This window comes from Cervus elaphus, chromosome 18 (genome assembly GCF_910594005.1).
Source record: "Cervus elaphus chromosome 18, mCerEla1.1, whole genome shotgun sequence".
NCBI classification, from domain to species: domain Eukaryota; kingdom Metazoa; phylum Chordata; class Mammalia; order Artiodactyla; family Cervidae; genus Cervus; species Cervus elaphus.
The window spans coordinates 109,592,043-109,605,331 of record NC_057832.1 but is presented as its reverse complement, the minus strand read 5'-3'; the positions used below and the strand labels follow the sequence as shown (position 1 = coordinate 109,605,331).

The 13,289-nt window shown below is 47.6% G+C and overlaps 1 protein-coding gene across 1 annotated transcript; it reads right to left on the bottom strand.

Moving 5' to 3' along the window:
- Nucleotides 1-201: 201 nt before the first annotated feature.
- RAB19 (RAB19, member RAS oncogene family) lies at nt 202-9,964 on the bottom strand. Its single transcript, XM_043872181.1, has 3 exons — nt 9,764-9,964; nt 7,399-7,582; nt 202-1,845 (listed from the first exon to the last, which is right to left on the bottom strand). The coding sequence occupies exons 1-3, from the start codon at nt 9,962-9,964 to the stop codon at nt 1,577-1,579; spliced, it is 654 nt and encodes a 217-aa protein (XP_043728116.1). The 3' UTR covers nt 202-1,576.
- Nucleotides 9,965-13,289: the final 3,325 nt, after the last annotated feature.

The window sequence follows — 13,289 nt, the reverse complement described above, 5'->3', positions numbered from 1 at the left end:
AAAAGATTCTGATTCAGTGGGTCAGCCTTGGGTGTCAGGGATCGGAGATAAACATCCCCTGGCCACTCTCAAACGTGTGGTTGGGGAACCCCACTTAGAGAAGTGTTGCTCTATTATACAGTCCAATGGCTAGATGGTGTGAGCTGCACATGTAATTTAAGAATTCTAGTTGTCACATTAAAAAAAGTAAAAAGAAACAGCTGAAATGTTAATATATATTTTATTTAACCTAGAAAATCTAAACTATCATTTTAACATATAATCTATAAAAATTATTAGGAAGATAGTTTACATTTTTTTTTGTACTAAGTCTTCAAAATCTGGTATATATGGGGTGAGAAGTGGGAGAGAGGTTCAAGAGGGAGGGGACATATACCTATGGCTGATTCATGTTGATGTATGGCAGGAATCAACACAATATTGTAAAGCAATTGTCCTCCAATTAAAAATAAATTAACTAGAAATTTAGAAAAATCTGGTATATATTTTACATTCAGTTCATCTCAAATTCAAATTTACCACATTTTAAGTGTTTAGTCATCACACATGGCTAGTGGCTGTGTGTTTAGAGCTGGTCTCAGCCTATGGATAGTGATGCTAAGGCTTGAAATGCCTGGGAACCCTCACCTGCACCCTGGGTGAGCCCCCCATAGACATTTCCCCTTTTAGAGCTAGTTTTGTGGCTGGACCAGCCCTTGCAGTTCTTATTAGGATCGCAAGACACCCTCAGCAACAACCCTTGGGGAGCTTTGAAAAAAACGAGGTTTATGACTTACAGGTTCCACAGGGTACATGGCTTGCCCCAGCCACACAGTGAGGTTAGTATTGGTTTGATACATGTCTATGAGCAGATTTAATTTCAATTCAGAACTAATTTTTGATCCCGCAGATAACTGGGTGTTTTAGAAAAAATCGTATGCATCTCCCACATCCTAGGAGTCTGGTCCAATCAGCCCAACTAGGATAAAGTGAAATCCAATTCTCTCTCCATCACATGGCTCCTGACCATTTGGCAAGACAGTATTAATGGTCTTCAGCTCAAAAGGCTTTGCTCCCCAAACTAAGACTCCAAGTGTGATTGTCAGGAAGCAAAAAAGTTAACAACATCTGGTCATCACAGCAGGCTTTTCCCCCATCCTCCTGTGCCCACACTGTTTTAAACCACTCTGGAATGTTCCAAACATCCTCTTCCCTCTCGATAATCCCCTTCTTCTTTCCTTCACTGCTCACTTCAAGCGAGAGGCAAAGTTCAGTAGAAAACAGCTGGAGGGTTGGGGAGACAGAAAAGGGAAAGATGCACACAAAGGGAAAAAAAGAACAAATCTTGTCCTGCCACCCCTGGGCCTCGAGTCCTAGGAAAAGTCAAGAGAAACAGGGGTGTCCTCTGTTGTCAGAATCAGTGTTCCTTCCTCTGGTGTGAACTGAGGCAAAAGGGCGCCCCAGCCCCGGACCCCTACCCCAGGCAGGAAGGAGTAGGACCAGAGGCAAGTCCGTTTGCTCAGCAGACTCGAGGCCAGCAGCTGCCGTTGGTTTCAGAGGTGGCCTCTGATGGGTGCGACCTGCCTGGGGAACCTACTCAGCAGGTGCACTGATTCTTCTCCCTCGGAGCTGGGGCCATGAGGACCGGAGTGGACTCCAGCGGGAGGCTGCCCGGGGCACCCTCCCCGTGCAAGGGCAGGCTGTGGCGGGCCATCAGCTCCCTGGCCATCAGCACGAAGACCTCATCGATGTTCTTGGACTCCTTGGCAGATGTCTCCAGAACAGCCAGGAGGCCGTATTTCTCAGCCAGGATGCAGGCATCCTCAAAGAGAACATGGCGTTTTTCCCACAGGTCACACTTGTTCCCTGGGAGTGAGAAAGAAGCAGATATTCTGGGGAGTAACTTACTCTGGTTTTTTAAAAGGTGGACTTTAAAAAGAACATTTTAGTTTAGCAGATGCCAAAGACAGTTAGGAGGCAGAACAGTACACCTAACCTAGGAAAGGAAGAAAGTGAAAGTGAAGTTGCTCAGTTGTGTCCGACTCTTTGCGACCCTGTGGACTATAGCCTACCAGACTCTTCTGTCCATGTGATTTTGTCCAGGCAAGAGTACTGGAGTGGGTTGCTATTTCCTTCTCCAGGGGATCTTCCCCACCCAGGGGTTGAAGCCCGATCTCCTGCGTTTCAGGCAGGCGCTTTACCCACTAAGCCACCAGGGCTCCTAAACCCTTACACCGAGGGAGTAAGAAGAGTTAAGAAATTAGAGAAACAGAGCAGGGAGAAGGAGAAAAAGATGAGAAGCAGCGGCCTCCAGGAGGAGAGCAGGGCGTCTTATGAACGATGTTCAGGAATTCGCGATGAGGTAGAACGCCGAGGGTTTTAAACGGATACTGAGGAGCTGGCCTCCCTGTGAACGGCTGGAGCTGAAGGAACACGACAGCTAACGCACAACCGTCTCTTTGACTTTGGTATAGTGGTGATGTGGCCTCAGGGGCTGGGGTAAACTTTTGAGAGAGAAAGACTCCTTTGTGTGAAGAACCGTGGAGATGGAATGGAAACTGTGGTGGAAGGGCAGGAACAGTTCGGTGAGGGAACGACACCGCTGACCCTCCCAGATTAAGGCGAGGAGGCCACTGACGGAAATCAGCAACAAGACCCCTCGTGTCAGCCCTCGGGGTTGGATGCGTCACACACGGGAACGCCGGGGACACTTCCAGATCATCTCTGGGGGCGTTTCTGGAACCAGATAAGTGAGGGCAGAGACGGTTGTTACAACAGACACACGAGGGAGTAAATGACCGAGAAACAGTCGTGAGTTTCCCGGAAATCCCGCCACATCTTGCCATCTGTTCCCCTCCTCTGCCCCACCTGTTTCTGCAGAAAAGGGAGGAGGGGTGAAGGGCGGGGCCATGGGGGCGGAGTCAGGAGGGCGGGGCCACAGGGGGCGGGACAGGAGGGCGGGGCCTAAGGGGCGGGGCCAGCAAGGGAGGCGAGGGCAGTGCAGAAGGGGGCTGCCCGGGCAGGGTGGCTTTGCAGGGCAGCTTTCGAGGTTCTTCTGCTCCAAGATATCCCGGGAAACTGCGAATTTAAAGGATCCAGCCCACCTTCCTGGGGAAACCTCCCAGTGAGATTAGAGCTGCGTGGTTCCCCTCGGTGAGATGCATGAGATTCGCACCTAAGCTTCCTTCCCTGGGAGCTGTCGTTGGTGGGGTTTCCTTCCCTGCCTGCTCAGCTCTGTCATGGGGAGCGGGGACGTGGGGAGTGGCGCTCGGAGCCTCTCATTCAGCAGGGCAGGACAGTTTCCCTGGATTGAGGTCTTAGCACTATGCTAAGTGCTTTATGTGTTCCTTTGTTTAATCCTTTCAATTCAACAACACCTTCGAAGCAGGTGCTACTTTTATAGATGAGGAGTCAAAATTCAGAGAAAGGGATGAACCCAAGTTCAGACAGGCAGGACAGAGAGGGAGATTTGAACACAAATCTGTTTGACTGCAGAGTTCAGGCACTAGAGTGGATGAGACACTGCTTCAACCAGAGCTTCAGAGGAGGGTGACTGTTAGCCTGACCACTGCTGGAAAGTGTTTGGAAAGGAACTGACCCCACGGAGGCTCTGGTTCATACCCTGCCTCACCTGTCAGTAAGTACCTTGACCCAGTTACTTAGCACCATATTCAACCTCCAGAGGCCTCGATTTCCTCAGCTGGGAAACGAGGATGGTGGTCTCTGCTTCTCAGGATGGTCGTGAGGGTTAAATGAAGGGACTCAGGAGCGGATTCAGAGTGGAGTTTAGTAAATGTCACCTGTCACTATCTCTTCCTATCAACCCTCCTGGTTCTCACACCTCAGGAGCAACTATCATGAAAGGTGTCAGAAACCTCAGCCAGGGTCCTCCCTGTTGCTTTGAAGAAGTGGTTATTGAGGAAAAAATCTAGGCCTTTTGAGGGGGCAGGAATCACTGTTTATTTGTATAAACACAGAAGAAGTGCCTTTAAAAGTGTCCAGTATATCAGAAGTCAAATCAAAAAAGTTTCTGGTCTCAAAGGGGACCTTTGGCTGAGAAGTAAAAAGAGAGAAGAGACACTCTTCCCCAAAGAGACAAGTGGTCCTCTGTGTGGAGGCCTCCTGGCCACACTAATCTCTCTTTCCTGGTTTCAGGCATGTGGGGAAAGACAGCCGCTCTGAAAAAAGGAGGGGACTAAATTTGAGGCATGTTTTCTTTGGCTGGCTGTGGATTGGGGGGCTTTTGATCTGATGTATCAGGAAGGGATGAGCCCTGTCGAGGCCCTGGGAGTGACTTTGATTCTTAAGTTACAAGAAACAGAACGAGTTAAGAAGCAGCATTCTCCTCAAGGCTGTGCATACAACAGGGGCTAGTTGTTCTGTCAGTCAGTTGTGTCAGACTCTCTGCGACCCCATGGACCACAGCACGCCAGGCTCCCCTGTCCTTCACTATCTCCCAGAGTTTACTCAAACTCACATTCATTGAGTTGATGATGCTATCCAACCATCTCATCCTGTGTCATCCCCTTCTCCTCCTGCCCTCAATCTTTCCCAGCATCAGGATCTTTTCCAATGAGTTGGCTCTTCACATCAAGTGGCCAAAGCTAGGCAATGACTTAAAGCAGCAAAGACAGGGGAGGAGTGATTCTAGAATAACAAGTCCTTTCTGGAGTCTGGATGATAATAATAAATGGACTGAGTGTGCCAATGATGTGTCCCATCAGGGGAGGTTCAGGGTGAGCACCTTACCCCAGGTCCACCTGCCCAGAGGCTGGCCAGCAACCTGGGCCTGGATTTGATGTGAAAAGGAGGAATGGGACAGTGGGGTTTCCTTTCTGAGGAATGTGAGCTAGAGGGTATGAGAGAATGAGGGATTCTGTGGCAGGAGCAGGCTGGGGATGATGCTTGGAAGAATCCAAGAGGGAGGGTTCAGGGTGAGAGAGAGTGGTCAGCCCATACCACCCCACATTTAAGAAGCAGCTCTGAGAGAGGAGATAGATGCACAATAGTGGAGGAGGCTTCCCAGCTGGCTCAGTGGTAAAATCCCCCTGCCAAGACAAAAGACACGGGTTTGATCCCTGGGTCGGGAAGATCCCTTGGAGTAGGAAATGGCAACCTGCTCCAGTATTCTTGCCTGAAGAATTCCATGGACAGAGGAGCCTAGTGGCCTCAGTCCATGGGGTTGCAAAGAGTCAGACGCAACTGAGCATACACAGGAGGAGCCTGGTTCGTAGATCCCAGCCTGAGAGGAGGGTCCCCAGCTTCCTGCTTGTGGAGGGTGTCTCCTCCTCTTGGTGAGCTTGGTTGCTGACTTTTCCTAGGTCCCAGGGACTTGTACCCTCACCATAAGCCCCCCTCCTCAATTATTTAAGGAACACTGGTGAGCTTGTTCCCTCAAACAAACTTCTAGAAGCAAATCCCACCCTTTATGACAAACTTACTATGTGCCAGGCACTGTCAAGCAATGCATACACTTTTTCTCACTAAATCTTTACAACCCCAGTGAATATTGATCAAATGTTATAGATGAGGAAACTAAGGTTCAGATGGTGACTTAGCACAGAGCTAGGATATGCTTGTCAATGGGTAGCTCTTTCTCAGTCTCACAGCAGCTGTCTAGACCTGTGCTCTGCAAACTTTAATTTGCACAAGGATCTCTCTAGGATCGATTCGGATCCAGTAGGTCTGGGGTGAGGCCTGAGATGGGGCATTTCTAACAAACCCCAAAGTGATGTGGATGCTGTGGGTTTTTAAGGGAGTGAAAATACACTCTGTGATATCTTCATGATGAATCCTTGTCATCATGCACTTGTCCAAATCCATAGAAAGCACAACACCAAGAATGATTCATAATTTAAACTATGGACTTTAGATGATTATGATGTAGGTCTATGTAGGGTCATTCTTCGTAACAAATGTAGCACATTGTTAGGGGATGTTGATATGGGAGGGGCTATGCATGTGTGGGGACTTCCCTGGTAGCTCAGCTGGTAAAGAGTCCTCCTGCAATGCAGGAGACCCTGGTTCAATTCCTGGGTCGGGAAGATCCCCTGGAGAAGGGATAGGCTACTCATTCTAGTATTCATGGGGCTTCCCTGGTGGCGTTGATGGTAAAGAATCTGCCTGCATTTCAGGAGACCTGGATTTGATCCCTGGATTGGGAAGATCCCCTGGAGGAGGGCATGGCAACCCACTCCAGTATTCTTACCTGGAGAATCCCCGTGGACAGAGGATCCTGGCGGGCTACAGTCTGTGGGGTCGCAAAGAGTCAAGAGTCAGACATGACTGAGTGACTAGCACATGCACGCGTGGGTTCAGGGCATATATGGGAAATCTCTGTATCTTCCTCTCAGTTTTGCTAAGAACTTCAAACTGTTCTGAAAAAATAAGTCTTAATACAACAAACAAAAACCTGGTGATGATGATGTTGCTGGTCTGCAGACCACACTTTGAGTAGCTAAAACTAAACCAGGTTGCCAAAATTAACCAGCCACCTGGTAGACAGTAGTGTCCTCAGGAGGAGGGGTGCGCTGCTTGCAAAGCTAATACTATAGGGAACTGACAGTATGTTGTGCTCAGTCGTGTCCAACTTGGTGACCCCATGGACTGCAGCCCACCAGGCTCCCCTGTCCATGGGATTTCCCAGGCAAGAATACTGGAGTGAGTTGCCATTTCCTACACCAGGGGGTCTTCTTGACTCAGGGATCGAACCCACATGTCTTGCATCTCTAGCATTGGTAGGCAGATTCTTTACCACTGTGCCACCTGGGAAGTTACCCATTTCTGAATATACAATGGGACCGCACCTATTTCAAGCCGTGAGTTCAGTTAGTGTGGTTGAAGTTGATGTTAATTTTGATGTTAACTTGTTGTTAAGATTTGTTTAGGGTCTTAGCAGGTGTGAGAAGTCATTCAAGAGCGTTGTCAGTCATAGTCATCTAAGTGGCTCCCTTGGGGATTAAGAGCCATCTGAAGCTGTGAAACTCACACTCCAGAGTATTTCCTGTGTAGTCTGCAAATATGTGTGTTGAATCAGCCAGGGTGCACCTTCATATATATGTCCCGGGTTTTTGCAATGAGAAACTCTAGGGTGGGGTCTTGGAGTCTATTTTTTTTTTAGGCCTCGCTGTGCCACATGTGGCATCTAGTTCCCCCACCAGGGATTCAATGACTGCGCCCTGCATTGGGAGTGCAGAGTCTCAACCACTGGACCGCCAAGGAATCTGTATTCTTAACAAATTCATGCCACCCCCACTATCATGCTCAAGCGAACCTGATGGGAATTTCTGGCCCAGATGTTTTCTGAGGTCCTAGCCTCCACTTTTGCTTATGTGACTTCCTGTTCCACTGTCATTGGAAACCCAGAAAAAGCTGAGCATGGGGCGTAAAGGAAAGTGAAATGCCTTGAAATCCACATACCAATCAGCATGATGACCAAGTTTGCTGCTCCGTATTTCTCTATCTCATGAATCCAATGAGGAACAGACTCGAATGTGGACCGCCGGGTGAGGTCGTAGGCGATGATGGCCGCATGGGCACTGCGGTAGTAGCTCTGGGTGATGGTCCGGAAACGCTCCTGGCCAGCGGTGTCCCACACCTGCATCTGCAGAAGGTTGGGCAAGGGGGTCTGCGTGAGGAATTCCCATATCTGATGCTTACCTAAGTTGTTTCCTGGGTCTCACTTCTAGAGATCCAGACTCATGAGGTCTGGGGTGGGGCCCAAGAGTCTGCTTTTTTCAGAGGCTCCCCAGAGTCATCTGGATGTGCCTTCAGGTTGGGAGTCATCACCTAAGGGACCCTTCAGCCTGAGAGGTGGATCCAGGGCCCTAGGGTGTGGTGTTCTTTGCCTTTCCAGCACACTCATCTCCTTGTCTAGATTTTGAGGGTTATCTTTTATTTTTTTTTTTTGAGGGTTATCTTTTGACCCTGGTAAAGGAGAGGGCATTGGCTGAACTGCTTTGATTCTGAAGGATCACTCAGTTGTCCATGTTTAGAAGTGTGCCCATAATTGTTGTTTAGTCATGTACAACTCTGTGACCCCATGGACTGCAGCCTGACAGCTCCTCTGCCCATGGGATTTCCCAGGCAAGAATACTGGAGTGGGTTGCCATTTCCTCCTCTAGAGAATCTTCCTAACCCAAGGATCAAACCCAAGTTTCTTGCATCTCCTACATTGGCAGGCAGATTCTTTACCAATGGCCACCGAGGAAGCCATTGTCCTCATAATACTAACTTCCAAATTAACAACCCAGGCAGTGGCACCAATTTATATTCCCTCCAACAGTGTTTGAGGGTACTTGTTTTTTCTTTTAGCTTTAAAAAAAAATTAACTTCATTTATTTATTTATTTTTGGCCATGTTGGGTCTTCACTACTGTGTAGGTTTTCTCTAGTTATGGAGAGTAGGGGCTACTCTCTAGTTGCCATGTGTGGGTTTCTCCTTGAGGTGGCTTCTCTTATTCCGAAGCACAGGCTCTAGGGCACTTGGGCTTCGGTAGTTGTGGTTCCCAGGCTCTAGAGCATAGGCTCAATAATTGTGGCACACGGGCTTTGTTGCTCTGCGGCATATGGGATCCTCCGGGACCAGGGATCGAACCCATGTCTCCTGCGTTGGCAGGCAGATTCTTTTCCACTGTGCCACGAGGGGAGCCCTAGTACCTGTTTTTTTCATACTCTCACATTATTTATAAAGTTTATTTTTTAAAGAAAGTTTTCAAACATACATAAAACTAGAGAGAATATAACAGTGAATCCTCACATAATCATATAATTATCAAGATTTTGCCACTCTTGCTTCATGGAGCCCTTTCTGTTGATTTATTTGAAATGTAATTTTAAAGAGAATCCCAGACTTTGTGTCATTTCCTGCCTACTTACATACTTCCTTAATAAACGGACATTGTCTTTCATAACCATAATACCATTATCACTGTTAATAAACATTTCAATAACTCTTTAGTATGATATATTCAGACCATATTACATTTTCCTAACTGGTTCCAAAATATCTTTCTACTATTGTGTTTAATAGGATCCCAAGCAAAATCCATTTATTACATCATCACCAACACTTTTTGATCCTTTTTAATCAAATGGGTAAAAGGTATCTCACTATTTCATTGCTTTAATTAAAAGTGACAGTGGGTACCTTTACTTCTTCACATAAATGTATGAGCCAGTTTGCATAAAAATTATGAAGTAGTAGTTTTGTCAAATCTGTGAATTGCCTACTTTTTGTGTTTGGTTGTTGGTCTTTTCTTTGATATTTATCAGAGCTTTGCTGCGTGACATGCAGGGTCCTAGTTCCCTGACCATGGACTGAGCCCATGCCCCCTACAGTGGAAGCATGGAGTCCTAACCACTGGACTGCCAGGGAATTCCCTTATTAGAGCTCTTTCCATGTCAAAGAAATTAGCCTTCTATGAGTTCCATATTTGCAAATGTTTCTTTCCAGTTTGCCATTCAGCTTTTGACTTTGTTTATGGTATTTCTGAGTGTGTAGAAATTTGACCTTTATATGATTATACAGAAGAGTGTAAATTTGACCTTTAGATATAAGAGTTAGATGGAGCAATATTTTCCTTTATGGCTTGTGGGTTCTTGTCATAATTTCAAGTCTGATTTTCCCCTTCCTCAGTGAGAAAAATAAATACTCTCAGGTGTTTTTTTGCCTGGTATTTTTATGATTTCATATTTTATATTTACATCTTTTATGCCTCAGGCCTATGTTTCTGGGTTAGGGTCCGTGGGTGAAAGAGGCAGCTCCACCCCTGTGCCCCTCTGACCTTCACTTTCTTGCCGTCAATCTCCAGGGCACGCACAGTGAAGTCCACGCCAATCGTGTTCTGCTGTGCCTCCGTGTAGACCCCGGACTTGAAATGCTGCACGACACACGTCTTGCCCACATTGGAATCCCCGATGAGGATGATCTTGAACAAATAGTCAAAGTTCTCATCCGCTGCCCTGGCTGAGCTGGAGAATTGCATGGCTCTTGCCACCTAGGATCAAGGAAGAAAAGAAGGAATTCAGCCTGTCTTTAGTGAACAGCTACTGGCGGCCAGGAACTATTCTTGGCACTCAGGATTCAGGACGGCACGAGACAGAGGAAGGTCACTGCTTTCCTAGCACGGACATCCTCATGGGAGGAGAAGGACATTAATTACTGGTCAGGAAAGAGGGAGCTGCCCCCACAAACCCCACCTGTCCTAGGTGAGTTGATACTACTTTAGGAGTGACCTTAGAATGAAGGGGTTCTACGGTCTGGGCCCACTCTCAGATGGTAGCATTGACTGGGACTTCCCTGGTGTTCCAGTGGTTAAGACTCTGCACTTTCAGTGCTTCCACTGCAGGGGGCGAGGGTTTGACTCCTGATCTGGGAACTAAGATCCCACACACCTTGTGGCCTGGCTCTGCAGGTATGTTTTACCTGCCACTTATCAGGTGGATTGACTGGTTCCTAAAGGAAACCAACTCTGAATATTCATTGAAAAGACCGATGCTGAAGCTGAAGCTCCAGTACTTTGGCCACCTGATGCAAATGGGAAAAGACCCTGATGCTGGGAAAGATTGAAGGTGGTAGGAGAAGAGGGCAACAGAGGATGAGATGGCTGGATGGCATCACTGACTTAACGGACATGAGTTTGACCAAACTCTGGGAGATAGTGAAGGACACTGCAGACCCATGCTGCAGTCCATGGAGTTGCAAAGAGTTGGACACCACAGAGCAACTGAACATCAGTTGCGGAAGGCAGGCCTAGCTGTCAGGCCGTCTTCAGGTCACACGGGAGCAAGACAAACTACTGGAAGTCTGAATGTCCAGGCAACCAGCAACAAACACCAAGGACGCTTGACAGAGAAGTCAGTTTCAGAAAGGCTTTTCTTGTCTGGGAAATTATGATTTTGAGAATACTCAAAATGAAAACTGTGGGTAATTCCCAGGCGGTCCAGTGGTCAGGACTTTGCACTTTCACTGCCCAGGGCCTTGGGTTCCATCCTTGATCTGGGAACCAGAATACCACAAGCTGTGCAGCGTGGCCAAACAAAACAAAAGAAACAAACAAACAAAAGAAACCCAGTGGTTCAAATGTTTGTGTTACATTCTGCCATAGGCTGGAAAAAAAAGTTTCTTATGACAGTGTCTTCCCAACTGACTATCAGAATTACCTGGGAAGGTAATTAAACAATTAAATATATAGGGACCTCCCTGGCTCAATGGTAAAGAATCTGCCTGCCAACGCAGCAGACACAGGTTTGATCCCTGGTCTGGGAGGATCCCACATACCTCGAGCAACTAAGCTCATGTGCTATAACTACTGAAGCCTGTGTGCCTAGAGCCTGTGCTCTGCAACAAGAGAAGCCACAGCAATGAAAAGCCCGAGCACAGAGAATAACCCCTGCTTACTGCAACTGCAGTAACGAAGGCCCTGCACAACCAAAAATAAAGGCCTGCATGCAGTAACGAAGACCCTGCACAACCAAAAATAAACAATAAAAGAATAAATATATATATATATATACACATGTATATTCCAGAGCCCATCTCAGATCTGCAAAATAGCTGTAAAAACATGCACACACTCTCAGGTGATTTTGATAAGCAGCCAGGTTTGGGAAGCATCAACCACCACAGTCAACCACCTGAAAATTTATTCTTGCCCTCAACATCTCAGCTTAAACATCCACCTACACTTCAACATCTCAGATCACAAGGAGCTCACTACCTCCAGACAAAAATCAATTTTGTGTGCACAGCTCTTACATAGGGTTGACAACAATGTCCCTGAGGTTTTTCACCATGGACCCTCATGCTATGCCAGGATTCTTACTCCACATGACAGCCCAGCAGACATTTGAAGCAGCAAGCAGGTCCCCTTGAATCAGATATCCCAGACCCTTTGACTGTTCTTCAGTTGTGTTGCGTCTCCCCATCAAATGTCTCATAAAAATACACGAAAGCTTATCCCATTTGATAACTAAATTTGATGTGCTGCAAATTGTCCCTGTCTATGACACCCTTCTTCATTTCTCCCAGTTTTATTTTCTGGTCTTCTCAAAAGTCATAGAACATGACAAGTCTGTATCATCACACACATTAAAATCTATACTTAAAAACCCTAAGCTCTAAATGAATGAAGGAGGATCCCGCACCTCTCTTAGGTGTCTCTGAAGCTACTGTGGCTGCATGATCCAGCAAACAAGAGAAACAGCCAAACCACTTTTTTCCCCCTCTGGCTTTTCAAATAAAGAAAGCCATTCTACTTCCGGTGTCTAACTACTGTCATGTGAGCTGGAAGTTTACTTCTCCCCCGACCCCGGCCGCCTCCCCCAGTAAGTCCTCAGGGTTTCCGCAAAAGCCCCCTTCACATGCCCTGCAAGAAGAAATGAGCCATATCCACCCCCCTCCAAAACCCTCCATCCTGCAATCTACACCTGTTGCTCACCTGTTGCTCACGTCTGCCAGCAGGTGTTTGCTCTTTCTCCTGGTTTTCCTTTTGGCCCTCCGTGCCCCTTCTTCCTCCTGCCTCGAGGTGTGGTGGGAACTGTAGTTCTGTCCCCAGGTGTCAGGTTTAAAGGCTCGAGAAAGCGAAAGGAAAGCGTAAACCCTCCCTCCGTCTCCCCCTCCCTCCCCCTCCCCCGCCATCCGGAGGAGCTGCCACTGGGTACACAGCGCGGGGTGAGGTCCTGCCACACCTGCCACGCTAAGTTAGCTGTCCTCTGAGCGTGGAGCATCCCATGTCATCCATCAAAGCCCAAACGAAAAGAATTAGCCAGCTGTATCAGCCAACACCCACTGAGACACCCAGTTTCCTTCCTTGGGCGGCCCCAACCCCCATTTTTCCTGGTGTCACCTGTGTGTCTGGGGTGGGGCTGGCTAGTTGAAAGACAAGTTAAAGGGGGCTACAGATCTGGATTTCGAGTCCTTCAATTGTTTTCTGGGCTTGAATAACCTTTGCTGAGGAGTCACAGAGCGAAAGGAGGGGATCCAAAGAGAAGATTAAAAAACTAAATTGGGAAGGTCCCTTGGAGAAGGAAATGGCAACCCACTCCAGTATTGCTTGGAAAATTCCTTGGACAGAGGAGCCAGGCAGGCTACAGTCCATAGGTCACAAGAGTCGGACACGACTTAGCGCTATCTTTTCTTTCTTTCAAAGCTGAAAATGTTTCCTTCCCCCCCTCAAAATCTACCTCAGAACAAAGATTAATTTCTAAGAAGACCTGGCATCCGTCAGTCCCCGATGGTGGCCATGGAAGCGCTGAGCTGAGCTGAATTTTCCTTTTTGACTCCCACCCCCCCCCCCCCCCGCCCCCGAG

Coding starts and splice junctions, on each gene's coding strand:
- RAB19 (XM_043872181.1), bottom strand. CDS start 9,964: ATGCAATTCTCCAGCTCAGCCAGGGCAGCGGATGAGAACTTTGACTAT. Junction 7,583..9,763: donor TTGACGGCAAGAAAGTGAAG/GTCAGAGGGGCA, acceptor AACCTTCTGCAG/ATGCAGGTGTGGGACACCGC. Junction 1,846..7,398: donor CTTGGTCATCATGCTGATTG/GTATGTGGATTT, acceptor TCTCACTCCCAG/GGAACAAGTGTGACCTGTGG.